This window comes from Corylus avellana, chromosome 1 (assembly GCF_965113065.1).
Source record: "Corylus avellana chromosome 1, dhCorAvel1.hap1.2, whole genome shotgun sequence".
NCBI classification, from domain to species: Eukaryota; Viridiplantae; Streptophyta; class Magnoliopsida; order Fagales; family Betulaceae; genus Corylus; species Corylus avellana.
Window position 1 is genome coordinate 10,917,443 of NC_142490.1, and position 21,690 is coordinate 10,939,132.

At 35.9% G+C, this 21,690-nt stretch overlaps 2 protein-coding genes across 8 annotated transcripts; one reads left to right on the forward strand and one right to left on the reverse strand.

The window, feature by feature from the left end:
* Positions 1-759: 759 nt before the first annotated feature.
* LOC132171731 (Acyl-CoA N-acyltransferases (NAT) superfamily protein) lies at positions 760-14,051 on the forward strand. 2 transcript variants are annotated; one of them, XM_059583120.2, is made up of 7 exons: positions 760-928; positions 1,019-1,109; positions 3,209-3,341; positions 7,139-7,208; positions 10,371-10,431; positions 10,526-10,607; positions 13,916-14,051. In XM_059583120.2, the coding sequence occupies exons 1-7, from the start codon at positions 851-853 to the stop codon at positions 14,034-14,036; spliced, it is 636 nt and encodes a 211-aa protein (XP_059439103.2). In that variant the 5' UTR covers positions 760-850; the 3' UTR covers positions 14,037-14,051. The 2 variants fall into 2 exon arrangements, with proteins under 2 accessions (XP_059439103.2, XP_059439104.1); XM_059583121.2 differs by lacking the exon at positions 13,916-14,051 and having other exon boundaries at positions 761-928; positions 10,526-10,793.
* A 105-nt stretch (positions 14,052-14,156) lies between these two features.
* Positions 14,157-21,690, reverse strand: GA1 (Terpenoid cyclases/Protein prenyltransferases superfamily protein). 6 transcript variants are annotated; one of them, XM_088512317.1, is made up of 15 exons: positions 21,529-21,690; positions 20,746-20,832; positions 20,559-20,635; positions 20,131-20,443; positions 19,858-20,041; positions 19,457-19,671; positions 19,165-19,285; positions 18,969-19,081; positions 18,651-18,877; positions 18,408-18,523; positions 17,895-17,993; positions 17,584-17,823; positions 16,405-16,531; positions 15,628-15,822; positions 14,157-14,560 (listed from the first exon to the last, which is right to left on the reverse strand). In XM_088512317.1, the coding sequence occupies exons 1-15, from the start codon at positions 21,608-21,610 to the stop codon at positions 14,318-14,320; spliced, it is 2,439 nt and encodes an 812-aa protein (XP_088368443.1). In that variant the 5' UTR covers positions 21,611-21,690; the 3' UTR covers positions 14,157-14,317. The 6 variants fall into 6 exon arrangements, with proteins under 6 accessions (XP_088368443.1, XP_088368442.1, XP_088368441.1 ...); XM_088512316.1 differs by having other exon boundaries at positions 16,405-16,528; positions 20,131-20,434; positions 21,529-21,683; XM_088512315.1 differs by having other exon boundaries at positions 20,131-20,434; positions 21,529-21,683.

Below are 21,690 nucleotides of genomic sequence, written 5' to 3' on the forward strand. Positions count from 1 at the left end.
GATGAATAACAATGAAACTAATCATCTTACTAACATTGTGGGGCTTAGAAACTTCCCAAAAGCGATCTCAAACTAATGAAGCAAGTCTCTCTTTTTACAACAACACTCTTGAAATCTCTCAGAACCTTGAAATTCATGCATTTGTATTTGGTGAAGGCTAATAAGGTATTTATAGACATTACGGCCGCGCTAGGACTCCAGAAAATCCTAAAATCAATCTCATTATGACGTAGGAGAATTAGTCTTGAAAAATGGAGGATCAATCCTAAAGGTGAAGTGTAGATACAATGATTTTTTTTGTTTGTTAGCAAAAAATATTTCAGTTTGATTAAAATTAAAAAAGGAAAAGAAAAAAAGTACAATACATTTTCAAACTACCATCCCTTTATCAATGTCCTTCCAAACTATCAATTGTGTCAATACTTTTTATAAACTACTAAAAAATTGTTAATGTCTCTAATAACAATAATACCTTCATAAAATTAAAAAAAAAAAATCTTAAAGTTATATATAGAAAACTATTTTTTTTTAAATCTAAACAAAAATGAAAAAAATTAAAAACCAAAGGGGTGGCTCCCTATTTTTTTCTAATTTTTTCTCGAATTTATAATGATATTTTGTCTTATTGAAAATTTTTTAAGGTTATTATTTTTTTTTTCGGCTTTCGGGAGGACATTAACATTATTTTAATATTTTAAGAGAACATTTTAGGCCGAAATACCTAATCTAACGGCCTTCTATACGTTAAAGACCGGGGCTGGACTGTAAATTTACTGTACTCCCATTGCCAGCCCAATCGTGATTTTGTTTTCAGCTGCGTCTCGAAACCCAGCGAGCGAGAAAGAGAGAGATGACGACGATACGCAGATTTTGCTGCAACGATCTTCTCCGATTCGCTTCTGTGAATCTAGACCACCTAACTGAAACCGTAAGATCGTTTCTTTTTTCAAGATTTTTGTTCATTTTTCTTAATTTTTCGGCAAGTTTGTGAGGTATAATTGGGAGTCTGTATGTACAGTTCAACATGTCCTTCTATATGACCTATTTAGCAAGATGGCCCGACTATTTCCATGTCGCCGAAGGCCCCGGAAGCCGAGTCATGGGTTACAGTGAGCTCTTCCCTCTTACCCTTTTCCATTTATTTTTTTTTTCTTTACCCTTTTAATTTTCTCTCATTATTTCTCTGTTTCTTGAAAATTTTACTGGCTTGCGTTCAATACCTTACTCACAGAAATTTCATTTCTGCTTTAAAGAATTGAAAAAATTAGGGTGTAAAATTGTAGTAGATGGTTTGTACATTAAGGCTAGTATGCGCTTATATTGGTTGCAAACGATTTGGTGGGGGTGGAAAAGCCAACTACATTATGAGTGGTAAAAGGGCCAAATAAGAAGAAGGATTATTTTATTTGATTTTCTGCAACTTTACATTTAGTTGTTGTGCAACTTACAATTTTCGCCTTCTGGTTTAATTTTTAATTATAGCTACTTATTCTGCTTAAAGCAAGATGTAAAAATATAGCATGTCTGATATCATATACAAGGCCTCAAATTGTTTTCACATATATGTTTGTTAATATGTTTGTGAAGGGTTTTTTTTTATTTATTTATTTATTTTTATTTATTATTTTTTATAGAAAAAATGTTTTGATGTGATATAAAGGTGAAAACTGTTTTCGTGTTTTTAAGAGTGTTTTGTGTTTTTGGGGTTGTGAATGTTTTTTGTTTTGAGAATAGGAGATAAAAGATAGAAAACAAAGGTTTTAACAAACATAATGGTTCCGTCTTCTAAAGTTTTTGTTTTCTTTCTCAAAGCAAAAATATTAATAAATAACCCAAACACAAAACACTCTTAAAAAGATAAAAACAGTTTTTACCTTTATGTTACATAAGAACACTTTGCCAAACCAAAAATAAAAAACACCCCCAAAACACGGTAACAAACAAAGCCAATGGTGTTTTAAAGTCACGTACTCTTGTCTGCAACCGGTAACGCATTGAGTTTCCAGTGGAGCCTTCAAATTGTGTAGGTAATGTATTCCTTCCACTCAAAGTCTAAATTTGATTCAAGAGACAAGAGGGCATTCCATACTGGTCTTTTCATGAAGTGCATCTGTATGTCCTGCTGAGAGAACCTCAAGCCCCAATTCATCCTCAGAAGTTTAATCATTGCATTTTTCACCTTTAAATCATGTTTTCTTGAATCATACCTACTTAACTGACCCCTAAGATGAGGATGCCATTGTTAACTGGGTGTCCTGTAGTCATTCAACATCAGAAACACAAAACCACAATATGCATCAACCCACTTGACCTTCAAAAACAAAATTCGCTTTGGCAGTTGACAATCATATAATCGATCGCCATACCCACTTCTACAATAGCAGCAAAGTCTAATCTTAATGACCTATACCCTTGTTTTAAACCATACCCACAAAAATTATACATTGCAGCAGCTTGTAGAGAAAAAGACATTTATTAGAATTTAAACCTTGCATCAATTTCATCAATTATCAATTCAATGGTAAGCTAAAATAAAATTTATCGATGGGAAGGAAGCATCCACACGGTCAGTACCAACCCAAACGATCAGATAAGCATATCCATTTACAATTACACACACACACACACACACACACACATATATTTTTTTTTTGATAAGTAAAAGAATTATATATCAAAAGCGCAGAGGGGCGCAACCCATATACACGGGAAGTATAAAAAGAGAGCGCCTAGGAAGGAGAGAAATGAAAGAGGAAGTCAGAAAAACTAATTATTAAAGGAGCTAGCCAAGCGGCCGTCCAAGAGTAAAGAGTAAAGAAGAAAAAATGAGTCAGCTCCTCTATAGTTCTAGTAGAATTCTCAAAACATCTAGCATTTCTTTCAATCCATATACACCACATAAGACATAGATGAATCATCTTCCATACTACCGCACTTCGAGCACGACCTCCCGACCACTAGCAATAAAATAAATCCCTCACTCTGCGAGGCATAACCCAATGCAACCCAAACCGACTAAAGATAGTGTGCCAAAGAGTTCTTGCGGTTTCGCAATGGAGAAGAAGATGATTTACCGACTCTCCTGACTTTTTGCACATACAACACCACACACACATATATTTTGAAAAGAGAAATATTATCACCGAGTTTATCTACTTTATAATTAAGCATGTTCTTTTCTATACATTGATGATCGGTTATCATGCAGTTATGGGAAAAGTTGAAGGGCAAGGTGAGTCTTGGCATGGTCACGTTACTGCCGTAAGTGTTGCTCCAGAATATCGAAGGCAGCAATTAGCTAAGAAACTGATGAACCTGCTAGAAGAGATCAGTGACAAGATGTAAGGGCATTCCAAACTGTCTTGGCTGCATCTTTCTCAGTTGAACATAGTAGTTTGTTTACATTTCTAATGTTCTTCCAGAATTTTCACTTTTCATGTGCGATTTTCTAATGATCACGAAAAATTAGATATCAAACTTTTATAATATGACCGAGTCTTATTAGAATCATCACTGGGTTCAGCTTTGAATATGGGATTTCTGTTTTGATGCGATCTTCCTTCCAGAATTTTCACTTTTCATGTGCGATTTTCTAATGATCACGAAAAATTAGATATCAAACTTTTATAATATGACTTGAGTCGTATTAGAATCACCATTGGGTTCAGCTTTGAATATGGAATTTCTGTTTTGATGCGATCTTCCTTGCTTAGTTATTCCCTTTAAATTTTTTTGATAAATAAGTAATTCATTGAAAAGCGCAGAGGGGCACAACCCTAGTACACATGATATATACAAAGAAAGGCCCTATTGAAGGCAAACAGAAGAACATGAAGCCAAAAATTGAGGCATAGTAGAAAATTGAGACACATTAAAAGTGTCCGCCCATTGGAACAAAGTCTGGATAAACAGCTTTTCAAGCTCATCCAGCGTCTTTTCTTGATCTTCAAAACATCTGTCACCGCTCTCTCCAAATAGTCCACATTAGACACAATTGGGCTATTCTCCACACCTCCTTTACTGCACTATTACCTCTTTAATTGTGCCAACAAGATAACAAATCTGCTACCCTTCCATGCATGACCCATGTGACATCAAAAAGAGTAAATAACACACTGACACATATATGTATAACCCACAACCGAAGGTACAGGAAAAAGATAAGGTGGAAATCTATCTTGAGAGTTCTGTTAAACTTCATTCTGATACACTTCTTCCTCAGCTGTAAACCCTCACCAATGGCTATGGCATCTATAGTACTAAGAGGTGAGGGGGAAGAAGAGACATAAAGGGAGGTTCGGGAAAACTAAAAGTTGATATACCATCTGTATGGATAGGAATTTATACCACCAACATCAGGTTTAAGAAAGCTAAACCTAGAAACTGCAGTCCATCTGTTTGGGTATTGTATCATTTGATGAGACAGGAGAAAGAAACTACTAAAATGACAATATATTATATAGACCCAAAATTAAACAAGTGCTTGAGCTTTTCCTATCTCAATTAAAACAAGCCATGGAAGCCTGAAAACAACTGCCCATAAAGATAGTCATATATGCTCATACTGTCTAATTGGTGAGTACTGGTTTCACTAGTCATTGATTATTCCTTTAGGTCCATCAAGATAATATTAGCTTTTGGTTGATTGTTATGCGGTTTGAGCCACTACCATCAATTTAAACCCTGTTAAGTGTATTAATTCACCTGATTTCATAAGAAACAGTCAAGTTACATATGAAATGCAAAATAAGCATTTTCTACAGCTTCCTTGCTAGACTATTTGGGACGTGTCTATAATGTGGTTAATGAGCACTAGCTCAAGTATAGAGTGGAGGGTGAATTATTGAGTTCAAGGCTCACTGTGTTTAACTTATCAATAAAAAAAATGAAAATTCTATAGTGTGAGAGAGAAAATATTCTGTCTCAAACCTGTGAACCTACTGGATAAAATTGGATTTGCCTTGTTCTACTATATACTGGAATCTGGGTAGCTCAATAAAACCAAATTATAACCAGATAATCATAAGAGTTTAACCCGAAGGGGTTGGCCCATGTGGTGAAGGCCTTGGTCTTGAGGTTTGCTCCCTTCAAAGTCCAAGGTTCAACACTTCATGGGTGCAAACAATCCCTTATGGCCATACCCCTTGGTAAAAAGTGAGCGACTTAACCAGTTCCGTATAGGGAAACTTCCGAGTGTGCGGTGCACAGGACCGGGGTTTACTCTGCAGGGGTGGGTCCATGCCTTGGAGAGGTTTCTCGACATAAAAAAAAAAAAAAAAAGAGAAAAAAAAGAAAAAAAGAAAGGAGTTCAATTCAGGTTGCGGTTTAGCTCATTTCAGGTTGTTATGTGTATCACAGCCATCTCTGCTTTCAGTAACATTGATTTCAGTTGAAAATTAGCATGAGCTATTTTTCTCTTTTCAGTTGATATTTCCTACCTTTGTGATTGAATATTTTATTTGATTTCAGTATCCACCGTTCTACATATATTGGTTCTGCTTATCTATAGGTATCTATATTTCCATGCATGTAGTGTATATGACTTCGAGCATTCATATTGGAGGTTTGATCACTGTATTTATCAAAAGATTTAAAATAATAGATTTTGGTATTCTAGGAGCTGCATTATTGTGGTTTATATAATTATTATTTAATCAGGGTCAAAAAAATTCTTTCAAAAAACTTTTCTGGTTATTACTAGAGATTGAATTCAATTTAATTTTAGGACATTTTTTGAATTTTGTTTTTGGTTCAAATTTCCCGGAGAAGATGATGCAGTCTGTAAGTTCATTTAATTATGGATTTTGGTAGGAATGATTGTCAGGGCTATTTTGGCCTTTTACATTGCTATACATGGAGAAAATTTGGAAGACTGGATAGTCCCACTTATTTATCTTATATTAAGTGTCCATTGGAATCTATTGGGCCAGCATGTAACCTGTATAAAGTCTTAGTTTGACTGCAAAGGGAGGTGATGAAATTTTCAGTGTTACTCTGTCTAATAAGCTAGTATTTTGATTTATCTTGTTTTATTTTAAATTATTATGGAGGACCTTTTGAGCTTTTTTTCTTGAAATGAACTACTAAAGCTTCCAGTGCAAACATTCCATTGATATCTAATTGAATGAAAAGCTTGTGGGTTTTTAGGTACGAGGTCTAAGTTGCTATTGCTAAATCTGGGTGGGGTAGAACATGTAGATCTTGTGTAGTTATCAACATTTCTGATATCCACGTGGGGCATTTTACCCATTACATTTTTTTTTATAAGAACAATCAATCTTATTAAAACGCAAAAGGGGTGCAACCTAATTACATATAGATTATACAAGAGAAACATCCACTTATGAAGAGGGAAAGGAACACATATCTAGAAACTCTACAAAGTTGGCAAAACGAGAACTATTGATAGCAACCATCCACCCACAGAGAGTTTTGAACAAAATATCTTTGAAAGCTACAACTGTTCTCCCACAGTCTTTCAAAATTCCGGGAATTGTGTTATCTTCAGATGCAGCACATCTCATTATGGGGAGCCTGCCTCCTAGCTTCTAAGTTACCATGACTACCAAACTGGCCATTCCAACTAGCTGATAACTCCATCACCTAATTGGGCAATACCCATTTTATCCCAGAAAGACCGAAAAAAAATAGTGATAAATTTTTCCCTGCTCTGGCTAGGGAAGTAGAGAAGGAGAGAGAGAAAAAGAGGGGGGGGGGGGGGGGGGGGTGCGGCGCAGAATTGCAATTTTGTAACCAGCACATGTTGAGGGTGATTACTTAATGAAGTTATTACCCTTTTGAGGTGTGAAATCTTTCTTCTATGCTTGTACTTCTTGCAATTATATATTTCCATTTCATGTTGATTGATGTCGTGACATAGCACAGAGATTTTTAAGCAAATTTTTGAGATGTGATCCTCTATATGCTGTTATTAAGTTGAACCATTTGGATCAAGGTCATCTACGCTGAATTTTGTGTTAGATGTGTGTAGAAACTCTTACTGGCTTGTTTCTTTGTTTGTTGAGTCACTTAAAGATGGTGAGTAATTTTGCAGCCTTTCCAGGTCTTTAGATGTATTAGGTGTTAGGGGACTTGGCCCCCATCTTTGTATATACTAATAAGAACTTCATTGTGGCAGTGACAAGGCTTACTTTGTGGATCTTTTTGTAAGAGCATCAAACACACCAGCAATAAAGATGTATGAAAAGGTGATATTTCTATAACTTTTCTTTTCAACATGGACATTTGTTGCTTTGTTATTAATATTATCCGAGTAACCCCAAGGGGTTGGCTCAAGTGGTAAGGCCTTGGTCTTTGTGGTGTTTCTATGAGGTCTAAGGTTCAAATCCTCTTGAGTACAAACAATTTCTTGGGGCCAGCCCGATTTGTGCTGAGGGAGTGCTTTGCACTGGTCCGAGGTTTATTCGACATGAGTAGGTACACAAAGTGACCTTACCTTGGAAGGGTTCCTCGACATAATATATATTATACAGGAATGTTCTAAGTATCTAAATTCTTACGGTATTTAGAAGAAAAAAAAAATTCTTAATTGAAATTTTTTTAACATTCTTGTCAATTGTATGAGTTTGGATCTGTCATTGTCATCACCTCCAATGCTTTTATATGCAAGAAAAGGTCCTAAACTTCTGGATTCCATTCTGATTGAGAATTATTTAAGTACTTTAATAGTTTAGAATTTTGGCCTTGCTTTGGCAAAATGCAATTGAGGGATGTTCGTATCACTTATCCTTTCCATGTTTAGGACATATTATATTCAGATGGTCTTCATTAGAAATGAAAATAAACATTTACAATTGTTACAATGAATATTGCTCCGATATTTATTTAAGAAATATAGCTGTTAGGTTGTTGGGAAGAGGCCCCGGGGCGGGGGGGGGGGGGGGGGGGGGGGGGTTTACACTGCATTACTTGAGAGCTCATTGTATTTCCATGGTGCGGTTCTCGGTTTTGGTTAACGGCACTCCCACTAGTTTTTTTCGTAGTAATAGCTCTCGTGGCTTGAGATAAAGGGATCCTTTGTCTCCTCTACTATTTATCACTGTAATGGAGGCTTTGGGTAGGATGATCTCTGCGGCAATGAGTGGGCGAATATTATCCAACTTCTCTGTGGGGACAAGGTTTGATATCTCTCACATTCTGCTTGCAAATGATACTTTGATTTTTAGTGGGGTTGACCCAGCTCATCTACATCATTTGCCATGCTTGTTTTTTTGTTTTGAAGCTATCTTGGGCATGAAGGTCTATTTGGCTAAATCGGAGTTGGTTCCTGTGGGTAATGTTGATGATGCATCCGTTGGCTGGCATTATGGGCTATGGGGTTTACCCTTTCCCTTTGAAGTATCTTGGTCTTCCTTTGTGGCCCTCCTATTGGCCTATTTGGAATGGTGTTATTGAAAATTTAAGCTTTGGTTGGCTAGTTGGAAAAACGATGCATTTGTCTAAGGGTGGTAGGGTCACCTTCATTAAGAGTACACTTTCCAATTTACCTACGTACTTTATGTCCCTCTTTCTTCTCTTGGCAGGTGTTGCAACTTGTATTGAGAAGCTTTAATGCGATTTTTTATGGGGTGGGCTAGGCGAAGAATTCAAATATCACCTGGTAAGCACCGAGGCCTGTTCTCCGATCTCCGAGGGGTTGGGGGTCTAGAACTTGTTGATGTTCAATCGTGCTCTCTTAGAGAAATCACTATGCTACCATGTGGATGAGAGAGTGGCCCGGTGGAGAGTCCTGGTGGACTCTAAATTTGGTAGTTCATGGGGTAAGTGTTGTTCTAATGAGCATCTTGGGTCATATGGGGTGGGGTTATGAAAAAATGTTGGGAGGGGTTGGGAGAAGTTCTCTAGCCACACTAGATTTGAGGTGGGAGATGGTTCTAAAGTCGGTTTCTAGCATGATCAAATGGCGTGGGGATATAACCCTTAAAAAAACTATATGGCATTAGTTGTGCAAAGATACTTATGTTGCGGCTCACTTTAAGATTTTAGGTGGCTCCAATCAATGGAACGTAAGCTTTGCTAGAGTGACTCATGAATGAGAGGTGGATGTCTTTGCCTCGTTCTTCAGGGTGTTGTATTTAGTTAGATTGAGATGGGAAGGTGAAGACAAGTTTTGGTGAGTTTTTTCCAAAAGAGGCTTTTTCACTGTTAGCTTCTTCTACAGTGTCTTAGTTCACAATGATGGCTCTAATTTCCTTAGAGTGTTTGGCAGACTAGGTTCCTTGAGGGTGGCATTTTTTAGAAAATGACATGTCATCGTGGTTGATAGGTGTTGTATGTATAAAAAGGATGGGGAGTCTGTAAACCACCTTCTTTTCCATTGTGAGGTTGTCGGGGCCTTATGAGACCTTCTCTTCAGTCAATTTGGGCTGCCTTGGGTTATGCCTAGACAAATAGTTGACTTATATGCAGGTTGGTAGATTTCTGGTAGTGCTCGTAGTGCTGTTGTGAGGAAGATGGTGTTTTCGTGTATTGTTGCAGTGTTTATAGAGGAAAATAAATAGCAAAAGTTTTGGAGACCGTGAGAGGGCTTCGGAGGAGATTAAGGCTTTATTTTTCTATATTGTATATCTTTGGACAGTTGCTTTTGTTTTTCTTTTGGTGATTAGTTATCGTGACTTCCATGTTTTTTTCCTTGTTCTATCTAAGTGTTTTCTCATGTATACTTAATGTGTACCTAAGGCAACTTACGCTTTTAATGATATCTTGATTACTTGTAAAAAATTAAGAGCTAAGGGTGCTTTTTCCAAAAGTCAATTAGATTAGGGTTTGTGAGCTTTTAAACAACTTGCAAAAAGAACCACCTCCAAGAAAAAAGAAAGAAAAAAAAAGGAGGAAAAAAAAGCTCAGCGCACTTTTATTAGGGTTGAGTGAGGATTAAGGAAATTTTTGTATTCTTGTGTTTCAGTTTTGGGATAGGAAAACCATCATTTATTATTGTGTTATGTGAAACCTTTATTGCTGCGTACACTTTGTTCTGTCATTTCAGGAACCATTATGTCAATCGTTACCATGTGCTATAAAGATGTCATTCATTGCTTCTCTCAAAAGAAATTCCTGTCTCCACTTCTGGCCCCACCCTTATTTCTATTTTTTTGGCTGGGATGAGTTGGATTAACTGGGTTTGATACCTTGATTGCTATTGATAAGGACCAACTGGATGATGCTTTCTTGTTTCAATGGGTCACGATGATGATCACTTACTTTGATTGATATTGATAGGGACCAACTGGATGATGGTCACTTACCTTGATTGATTTTGATAGGGACCAACTGGATGATGCTTTCTTGTTTCAATGGGTCAAGATGATGCTCACTTACCTTGATTTTCTTTTTTCTATTTTATCTTTCAGCTTGGGTATGTAATCTATAGACGGGTGCTGCGCTATTATTCCGGGGAGGAAGACGGGTTGGGTGAGTTTCAACATCCAAGCATAAAATGATAATGATTTCTTGTAATTATACTTGTTTGCCATCTTATCTTTTTATCAATGTGTTCTGTTTTCAGATATGAGGAAAGCATTATCTCGGGATGTCGAGAAAAAGTCCATCATCCCCCTTAAGCGACCGATTACTCCCGATGAATTAGAGTATGATTAGATCTGCGTTCTATGGAATTTCCGTCAACTAATTAAATGACTATTCATTGTCATCCTAGATTTGTTTTAGAATCTCATTTCGAAGTATGATTTCGTATGGTAGCTGAAGTTTTGTAGTTCCTGTACCATTAGCACCTCTTTCTCATGCCCTAAAAATGGAGAAACCTTTTTCTCTTTTGTGAATGAGTAGTTTGCATTTTCATGCAACTCTTAAAATAGTTCTTAATAGAAGTACCATCCATGGCAAGACACTTTGTAGGATCAATGTTACGACCCTAATGTAACATGCTATGGGTCATGTCATGCAAGAACTTTAGCCCTAGATCTGGTTGTCTAGGACTTTCGTCTTTGTGGCTTGATACACTCACGAAACCTTACAACAATTTAACCGACACTTTCACTTGGTACAGTTAGGCCTAAGCTAGGGCTCATATCACAAAAGAGGAGGGCAGGCTGACGAAGAATAATGCTATATACTGCATTTTTATCCTGTTGATGTGGCAATTTCGACCTAGTTTTGATTTTGTTTTTTTTGACAATAACTGATTCAAAAGGTTGGTTGAGACGATTGCATCAGCATTACGTGTTGTGAAATAAGAATATTGCTTTTAGCATTAACTGTTAAAGAAAGTGGAATGAGGACCCAACCACAGGAGGATGTACATTGATTGGGAGAAAGTTGGCTATCCATACAGAATGTGAAGTGGGCTCAAAGTATACAAACTTTAGGAGGTTTGCATCATCAAATCGGCCCGAGTAGGCCCAATTCACCGTCTCTGAATTTTTATTTTACAAATTTAGACAAACTCATTTAAGTGAAGAAGCGTAAATAGGTTTTTTTTTAAACAAAGTAATTTTTTTTTTTTTTTTTTTTTTCCCTTATTGGAGAGTAAGGTTGATACAACAGCCTCTTCCTTCTTTGAATCCACCTCCTCTCTATTTCTATTTCGTTTGGCAACCAGAGAAGACCAAGAAACGACATCTGTTTTGCCTTTAGCGTTGTACGTTATTTTTGGTCACTGAATGACGTCGTTTTCTATTATCAAATCTTGACCGTCCAAACCTTTTACAGGAGATCTTACACGTAAGCCGATGGGTAAGAATTTATGTAATATAGAAGAAGTGAGAAAAGGAGGGAATTATCCCCCAATTTCTTAAAAGAGAAAAAAAGAAAAAAGGAAAAACAGAGAGAGGCAGCAGCACGCAGACTGGTACAGACTCTGAGCACTGAGGTAAACACAAGGGAAGTGAGCAGAATTGAAGAAGAATCTTTCTTGGCTGTTGGTAGGGGGCCCCCCACCATTTAGAGAGATGGGGTTCGATGGCATCTGCATGTTCGCCGCTTGCAGAACAAAGAATCAGGCAAGAAACACAGGCCCTCACGTGCCCTCGTCCTTATTCCAACAACTTGAATCCCATCAAAGTCACAGAGATGTGATGGAGATTGGAGGGCCACTCCTATAACGAGTTAGCCTCCAAACAGAGTCTCCCATTTCTGCTGTTTTGTACTGCCAATTCATTCATTCAACCCATCTTCCATTGAGATTCCCCTTCACCTTTTCCCCATTCTGTCGTGGCCCATATTATTATTATTATACCAGTTACTGATGCTGACCATATCCTCTCTCTCTCTCTCTCTCTCTCTCTCTCTTTTGGCGTATTTGGGTTAATGGGTATAGCAGACAACGTCAACGTGGCAGCCAGATGGAGTTCTATGTGACCTGGTGGGTGTCTATGACTCCATACCCAGTTGAATAATTTCCAAGTGGCCCTGGACTGCCGGATGGACCTAAGTTGTACTTTTTTCTTGGAGTTTATTTTGTCATATGAAATGCTACACCAATTCTCTGTTTTACACTCTCAAATACATATTTCTTAATCTCTTTTTGCAACTATCGTATTTGGTAAGCACCTCGAAAGAAAAAAATTGTGTAGCATTTCTCTTATTATGACATGTAGCATAAGTCACTCTACCCCTTTTATCACTTCAGGTGATCAGGACCAAAACTATCACGATGTTCCTTTATGAAGACCAATGTCACCCATATATATATATATATATATATATATATATATTATACCTTGTTTTGTTCGTTTTATGAGGTCGTTTTATGAGGACCCAGCGACAGAGCAAAATGCCCTGTTCCAGTTGGCTCTAAATGGTCATGCTACAATACCCTGTTTTTATTCCTTTTTTTTGTTTGTTGCTTTTCATGATTGTAAGTTGCACTGCAAGACACAATCTAAAATATCAAAAAAGGAGAACCAAGCCAGATGGTTAAGAGTCTAATCTTGTAGTGCTTCTTCCTCCTCCTAATCTGTGCGCTTTTCCTTTCTTGATTGCAAGTTGTCAAACAAACTCTGTGCCGTGTTGAAGCTGCAACCAGAGTGAGATTTGGATGAAAATGATTTGGTTGGTAATTTTACAGTTATGTTTGTCAGTCTAAATATGGATGAGAAGTGAGAGATTGGATCTCATTGGGCTTACTAGTCCTCAAGTCTCTGTTCTTGAAATTGGATTGGAAGTGGCAATACTCGTTCATGGATTGGTCTGATGGCAAAATCATGGTAGGTCATAGGCACCAGTCAAAACATTATAAGAGAGTTGGTTTCCTTTTTACAGATGGGACTAGTTAGTAGGTGTAGTCAGGGTTTCACTCTCTCTCTCTCTCTCTCTTATCTCAACAAATGGGATATCAAATCTTTTGTGTGGGATTTGGTGAACTTCCACTTCATGTTGAAGACCAAAGCACCACTCTGTCACGTGTCTGTGCGTGATACTGTCTGCCATTTTTCAATTTTGCTTACATTTAGCAGGAGACCAATATGGCAAGAAGCTCAAAAGAGGTGCTTCTTCTTTACAAAACAACAAGATTTGCTCTACCATATTCATCCACTAAACTAAAATTGTGCAGACCACTTTATCGATTTCTTATTGACAAGTTCTGTGTTAGGTAGTGTTGGTGCCTCTTCACTGCAATGATTTTTATTCTTTCAAGGATATACTGGTTGGAATATTTGTCTTCTGAATTATGTATTGGGAGTAGTATTTTGATCCTATACTTCTTAGGCACGTAGACTGGCCTTTAAGGCATCTATTAAAACTTTCATGCATAGGCTTTTGAAACCCTTGCATTAAAAAAACATTTAAGCAGATATATTTCTCTGACGTTGCATTGTTTTGTATCATTCTTAAATTAAAAAAGCAATGATTCTTGGATACTTCTCAACTCTACAAGACATGATCTTGTCTGATAACATTTTCATTTTGTGTGATATTTTCATTTCGTTTGTCACAGGTGTATGTTAGATAGATTTGGATGGTGCAACCATTCGTCCTATCAACTGGTTACTTCTTGTGTTTTCTACCTCTTTCTTTCTCTGCTTATTCTTATTCTTCTTCGTTATAATATAATGTAATTATGAAGAGTAAATATCTTTAGAAGAGTATTATACGATTGATTCAACGACTAAAACAGTCGTATAATAGTCTACAAAATAGCATTACTCAATTATAAATTTCACTGCTCGTCTGGTTACTACCTAAAACATCATAGTTGTATAGCTATTAATTTGAATACAAATATCTTTTTGGGCCAGTAGGACAAAGATTGAATCACTTGTGGTTTTTTACTTTTTAATATCAATATTGATAATTGAGAAGAATGTGCTTCACAAAAGCCATCATTTACAGAGAAAATTCAAACTACTCTTTCAAATAGTACTTTGGCAATGTGGAAGCTGATAGTCCCTTGATCACAATAGGCTGCATAATAAAAACTTTTTGCTATTGCAAGAAATGTATGCTTGGTTTCAGAATCAATATCATCATCTGAGGAGTTCTGGAGCACCAACTGGACAAGTTCTTGCATGTTGGATTCTATGTCGGGGTTTGTGATGCTGTCATCACATGAAGAGTGACTGCCATGGTTGTTGTATATCTGCTAGATTTGGAAGATTAGCGTATCAGAAAGCAACCTAACCTCTTTGCAATGAAGGAATTGGGTAGTGAAAGACGTTTACAAGTTACAACCATGCAAATGAAAGTTGCATGCATTTAGTGAAAAGCTATCAACTCATTAATTGAGGTCCCTACCACATACAAAGCTGCTATACCTTTCACAAACCCTTGGTCTCTTCTTGGGCCCTACCAAATAAAAAGCTACGGGTTTGGAATCTCTGAGAGAGTTTATATAAAATTCATTTTAAGCTATCCGTCCACCTATATACTAGGGTAGGCGACCTAGTTTCATATAAAATCTCTCATATGTACTGTCAAAATTGCTAACAATTTTGACACTAATTACTAGATATCCTTATCTAAAGATGCAATAGTACCTTTCACAAAAATACCTCTACAACCCAAAGGGAATGCTTTTTTTTACAAACAACCCATATTGTTTTGTGTTCAGAAAAATACCAAACATGTAAAATAACATCTTACAAAGTTAAATTTCAAGATTAATGTAGGGGTCATCAAATGTCACCATAATTTGTTAGTGGTCTATTTAAAAAGCTTGAAATAGTGTATTTAATCATTTAATCAATATTTTAATACCAACTTTCACGTGTAGGTTCAAACTTCTCTCTTAATAAGTAAAGTCTAGCACGTAAGATATCTATTATTTAACTTAAATGAAATGGTGAATGATATCTGTTAATCATCATTTATCTCAAAAGTTTAAACTGATAAAATATAATAAATAGCTAGTGTTATTGGATTGGGTAGTAAGAGACAACTATACATAGGGCATTGTTTTTGTACTTTTAAAATTTTATTTGTTGGTTTGTACTGAAATGCCCCAAGAAAAAGCATGCAACTCTGCTTTTTACAGCATGCTTCTAGGCCAGAGCAGAAGACTATGAAATCTACGCAGAAAATGATGAAATCAATTGAAAATGGCGACAGAAGAGCATGCAGCCAAAATAACAAAAATAAAATAAAATAAAAAAATATCCAAAAAGAAGGCTTTGTCGAATGTGCAGAGGGATTGTCGTGTCTCTCACTAACCTTGTTGTTTTGGTAAAAACAAAGTTGATAGTATAATCTGTTGATTTGGTCGGACAGTCGCAGATATTGAGGATGGGACAAAAGCTCCTCCTTAGCCGAGCGGCCAGCGGTGAGATTTATCATATGCGCTACCAACTCTGCCTCTCCTTTGTGCCTATCGCCTTCCCTATGCCACTTCACCAACCACTTTTCCCACTATATATATATATATATATATATATATATAATAACAAAAAAAACAAAAATCCCACCAAATTAAAAAAACCATTACAATTGCTTTGTTAGATTGTAATATATATATATATATGCTAAGAATATTATGCTATCAAAGCATTCTAACAATATATATATAGAAAAATAATTGGGGTATACTATAATTCACTTAGAAACTCACGTGACAGATCACATGAGTATCACATGGAACAACACACACTTTTATATATATAATTTGACTGGTAAATTTAATTGTTTAATTCTTAATATAGTAGTTGTCATACGGACTACCACGTTAGTTTGTAAAAGACTTACAATAAAAGCCGTCATGGCCGGGCAGACCTCAAAATTTTAAAATTAACTTTTTACCTTAAAGAGAAAAAAAAAAAAAAAAAAAAAAAAAAAAAAAACCATTCTTTTCAGTTTTGTCTGCCGCACCTTAAAATTATAATTCTGCCCTCGAAAGAAAGCAATAATATACCTTTAATTGAAAATAGATATGGATGAGAAGACTTTATTATAATAAGTCTGAGAAGCGTGGAGAAGTTGTCCAAAGTAACTCACCGATCGTCGTAAAGGGTGGCTAATATCTTGAGCGTGAGAAACCAGAGCCTCAAATGAGAGATAGTTTAGGGTTTGAAGCAAGGTCCCCACCAGTCCGAGCCCTCCACCCTTGTTCGTATTTGACCTTCTCCATACACAAAAATCACATCAATATCACTTTATTTAGGGCATGCCAGACACTTAGAATAATTTTCATTTTGGACTTTCTGACTTCCCATGCATATGAATATATATGACTTTTCATGAATGACCATAGCCCATAGTCCATAGAGTTATATATATATATATATATGGCAGACACTAATTACCACCAATATTGCATTTTGGACTTCTAAATTTTGGTATGCACGGCTACTTATCCTTTGATACATGCACCCTCATTGTTTGAGCCACTTTTATCCATATTGAGCAATGAGCTTAATTATCCCTTGTGGGTTTCCTCTTACTAGATATTTCTGAATTTCAATTCTTGGGGAACTCCCATTTTTATAGCTAATTATTTTCTTGCATGTTTCTTTGTTCCATCTAGAATAAAGAGTAATGTTATTTAGTCGATTGTTATACGATTCTCATAAAATTTGATGATGTGGTACGTAGTAAAATATTAGATCACAAGTAATAAAAATAAAAAGATTCAAAATTTGATTTTTATTGTCGTGTCATCCTAATTATATAGCAGTAATATAAAAATCTGATATACTTAGCATTACTCTATATAACTGCACTAACGTGTCACATTAATCCAATTATATAAAAGTGAGATGAGAATTGAATATGTAAGGTAGCTACATCAGAAAATGCTTATTTAAGTGAAATAGAAAAAAGACAAAGACCTACCAAACCAAGATCAATAAATAAAATAAGATTAAGAAAAAAAAAAATTCGAGTCATATATGAAACACCACTTGGGAGTTATGTCGTCCATGCAGGACAGACAGTATTCTGAGTAAAGCAAAAAAACAACGAAAACAACAAAGCGGACGGTTTTAAAAGCCAACAAAGCAGACAAAAACAACAAATTATCAATAAATTAAAATTTAATAATAATTCTCTTAAATTTAATTTAATGGTAATTTTAAAAGCCATGTCATTTGTATATCATTACTCTATTTTATATTATAGAAAAACTCTCTGGATTGATCGAGTCGAGTCGTATATATATATATGCATACGTGGTACCTTCTGTTTATGCAGTCCCGTGGATCAGCGTTGTTCTTGAATTCATGTAGAAAGGCTCTCCTCATTTCCTCCTCGTCAAAGTACGACGAGATTGCCTCCACCAACGCCGTCGTTTTCACCCATGCAAGTCGTTCATTGGATCTTTCCGGTTCGAAAATACTGGCTGCCGCCAAAAAATAAGCAAACAGTAGAGTTTTTCTGCTCAATCCAAAGTCTCCAAGATTACAGTCTGAGTACCACCTGCATGAACATCACATATATAATAATAATAATAATAATAATAATAATAAAGTTCTATTAATGCCACTTACTTTTGAATGCTCTCCCACTCCATCCGATGAGTGGCTTGGCAATTGTTGTAGTCTAGTTTTGCTAGCTCCAGATACGTTTTATTGTTGACATAGGGCATCCTGAAGTTATTAATTTACAATCATTATATTAAAGTCAGAAACAAAAATGTTAATTATAGAGTGCTAATTAATTAATTAATTAGATGATGACCATCCTAACCCTGGTTATATGTATATATATACACAAATGTACCCTAGTAACAGTATATATGTAGACAAACATAAAGTCAGCTTTCAACAACTATTTAGCCGTACGTGCATGTCGCATCCTTGCTTCGTATATAGAAGTGGGCATCTTTTCTAGAACATGTATATGTTGTTAGTTAAAGTCCTAAAGTAAAAAACGCATTATATATGCATTATTAAAAGGTTAATTATGATTGTTCCATACTAAATTACACCTTCACCTATATTATTATATACACCGTTAAATATATTAACTTTTAAATCCGACCGTAAAAACAAAAGGAGAACCTGTAGAGAGTCTTTCCAATCCAAACATCATCGCCACCACCATATTGCTCTATGTAGAATCTTGTCTCCACGCGAGGTAAGCTTGCATACCAGGGGACTTCCAGGGCATAGCCTACCTGTTATTGTTATTGTTAATTTGTTAAATAATTTTTTAGTTATTTAACAAATTTAAATGCTATAAAAGTTTTTTTTTTTTTTTTTTTTTTTTTCTTTTTTTTGGGACCCATATATGTATACATATACCTCACTAGGCAAGTCCTTCATTATGATCCATTTGTCAAAGAGTTCATTAGCAGTTTGTTTTTCTCTTAGGAAGTTGAATGCGAAGTGCTTTGCATCCTCAAGGATCTTCTCTCCCGGAAAGACCACCTGAGAAGCCCTGTACAGGTTAAACATTCCGGTGACGGCCTGTGTCGACTGCCCGGCAAAGCAGAAGAACTCGTCTCCTTTCCGAAAGTGTTGAAACACATCTGTTACAAACAAAAAACACCAATATCGATCACCCTCCCTACTGGAATCTGAAAAATGAGTAAATAATAATAAATAAACAAGCAAACTTACCAGCGGAAACCTTATGGCCATGCAATCTTAGTAGCCTGAATCCCATGGCCGTATCATCAACATCATAAACCTTTGAATTTCTCGCCCAGCAAATCCCCTCATCCGTCCAATAGCTGAACATTTTTTAATACCCATTAATAGTACTACTTAAAAAATCTACTTTTTTTTTTTCCTAATATATTAAATATTTATGTACCTGTAAACATAATTAATGCATTCCTTAATCTCTGGCTGAAAATATCTCGAGATTCCAAGGCGCTGCAAACGATCAGCAGCCCACATGTGTTCGAACAAATCCACCGGGTACACGTTGGGGACTAAAAAGCAGAATGAATAATAATAATAATAATAAGAAAAAAAAAAAAAGAAAAAAAAAAAGAAAGAAAGAGAGAGAGAGAGAGAGAGAGAGAGAATAAAAGCAAGCAAGCACAAATGGAAAGTGAAAGGAACAGTTCCTTGTAATGGGCGGGTAAAAAGGTACTTTTTACCTCCACCATTAAACCTGTGGACCGCATTTTTTAAATAAGTGAGGCAGTTATCGTCTTTAGTCTGCATGAGTGCAAAGGCAGTGGATGATGGAGAGAACAAGAAAGACCCATCTTGGGACTGCAGATTAAGAAGCTTTTCCCACTCCAGCCCTGGCATCCCTTCCAAGCTATGGAGTAGTGTTGTGGGCACTTTGTGCATCATGTCTCTTGGTATCCTATATATATCCCCCACCCCATACAAACTATAATCATTACTTACAGTCTTACACATATATATATATATATATATATATAATGGCCATGGATTCTAATTTTATTTTATTTTTATTAAATCTTGTTGTTATAAACTATAAAGCAGCAAGTAAACATAATCATGGTTCATGTCTGAGCTCGGAGACTACCTCGTTAGCTTTATGTTTCTCTTTGCATATATCTCTTGCAACACAGGGGAATCATCAGCTACTTCAATGTTCAAACTTCGAGCTATTTCGAGTAGTGAGGGGAAAGCAACTTCAAATCCAATGGGCATGTGCTCTGCGTTCTCGTATTCCAGCTTACATATTTTCTCTTTCAAAAATGAAATCCCTATTAATTAATTACAAAAAAAAAAAAAATTAATTACAAAAAAAAGACTAATAATTAATTTTCTTGAATTAATTAATAATATATAATACCTTTTTCGTACTTTTCAGGATGAATATTCCATGATTTTAAGGCAATAACACAGGCTAAAGTGTTGATTATCCGATCATAACTAAAAAAAATAAGACTGTCGCCCCATGAACCATCGGGAAGTTGGTTTTTGGCGATCCATTGAAGACTAGATGGAAACTGAGGAAAGCCACTTCCATGAATATCTTCAACAAGAGCAACCCACGCTGTGTCATAAGCTGAAATGCTTATTTCTCCATCTTCCATGGAGCCCAACATCGATTTGATGGAGTCGACACGTTCCTTTATATGATTTGACGTGGAAACCTTTATTTGCTTTAAAGCAAAAACGCATTAAAAGCAGAATTCCAAAATCAATTAATATGTCAAACGCCAGTAAATAAATGAAAAAACAAAAGAAAAAGAAAAAGTAGAAGAGTTTTCAAAGCACCTTCAGAGCTTCCCTCTCTATGTCATCCTCCACAATCTCACGCCACTTTAAGACTGGCAGACCATTTTGAAACACGTCTGTGTATTGTATTGCACACATAATAATTACATTTTATATATAATTTTTTTTTTGAATTAACAACTTTATTTGTACTTGTATGTGTGTGTATATATATATATGTATATACCTTGGATGCGAGGCTTGGATATAGCGCTGCATCTTAAGCGAGAATCAGAGTTAACTCGTTTGTCTTTAGCCCCGAATGACCAGACACCTACAAATATGATAGCGATGCAATCAATCAATTGATGGAATAATTTTGATATATAATTAAATTATTACTACTTAAAAATAAATAAAAAATAATGTCAAATAAAAAAAAAAAAACTTTTTGATGAGCATATACGAATGCAGCGCTCTTGTCAGGGAAATATACGATGCTGCCATTGATAAACAATTTGGTTAATTATTTCTTTTAAAAGAGATTGGAAAAAGCTTATCCACAGTACCATTAATTCTTCGAAAAAAACTCAAGAGTATAAGAAAAAATAAATAAATATTCTACTACTGTATGAAATATTGGATTCATCAACCTAAACTAAACCTGCCATCTCATTACTAATTAGGCTGTTAATTGCATTTTGGCTTTGTAAAACAAAAATTATAACCAGAAACATAACTACTTGCACACTTTTTGAGCCCCCTTTAACTGCCAAGTAGAAGAAAATAAAGCTCTAGCTCCAGCTTTTTGGATATTTTCTTACCTTTTTCTCAGCAATCAAACGAAACATTCCAAGACAAAGATCTGCCCAGAATCCTTAAAAAAACTTGACCAATTCGTACATGGGCAGCAAGGAATCGTTACTCAGAAACAAAAACAAAAAACAACCTTTTCAAAAACCCCAGTTGAAATATATATATATATGGGGTTGAGGGGGTAAGAGAAGGAGAAGAAGAGAAGAAAACTTACCCTCGAAGGACAAGGAAGATGGTGGTGGAACGCCGGGGGGAAGTGTAGGAGAGAGGTGGAGAAGGATAGATAGATGAGACATGATGTTTTTGTTTTGCTGTGGATAGCAAGGTAGCGATAGGGGGGAGGATTTAAAAGGATAGTAGAGGGAAGCAAGAAGAC

Bases quoted from the DNA above. Each gene is read 5' to 3' on its own strand.
- LOC132171731 (XM_059583120.2), top strand. From the start codon at position 851: ATGACGACGATACGCAGATTTTGCTGCAACGATCTTCTCCGATTCGCT. The intron at 3,342-7,138 runs GTAAGGGCATTC...TCATTGTGGCAG, and splicing joins GAAGAGATCAGTGACAAGAT to TGACAAGGCTTACTTTGTGG. The intron at 10,608-13,915 runs GTATGATTAGAT...CGTTTGTCACAG, and splicing joins ATTACTCCCGATGAATTAGA to GTGTATGTTAGATAGATTTG.
- GA1 (XM_088512317.1), bottom strand. From the start codon at position 21,610: ATGTCTCATCTATCTATCCTTCTCCACCTCTCTCCTACACTTCCCCCC. The intron at 18,878-18,968 runs GTAAGTTTGCTT...TGTTTGTAACAG, and splicing joins TGGCCATAAGGTTTCCGCTG to ATGTGTTTCAACACTTTCGG. The intron at 17,994-18,407 runs GTTCTCCTTTTG...TAATAACTTCAG, and splicing joins ATTGGAAAGACTCTCTACAG to GATGCCCTATGTCAACAATA.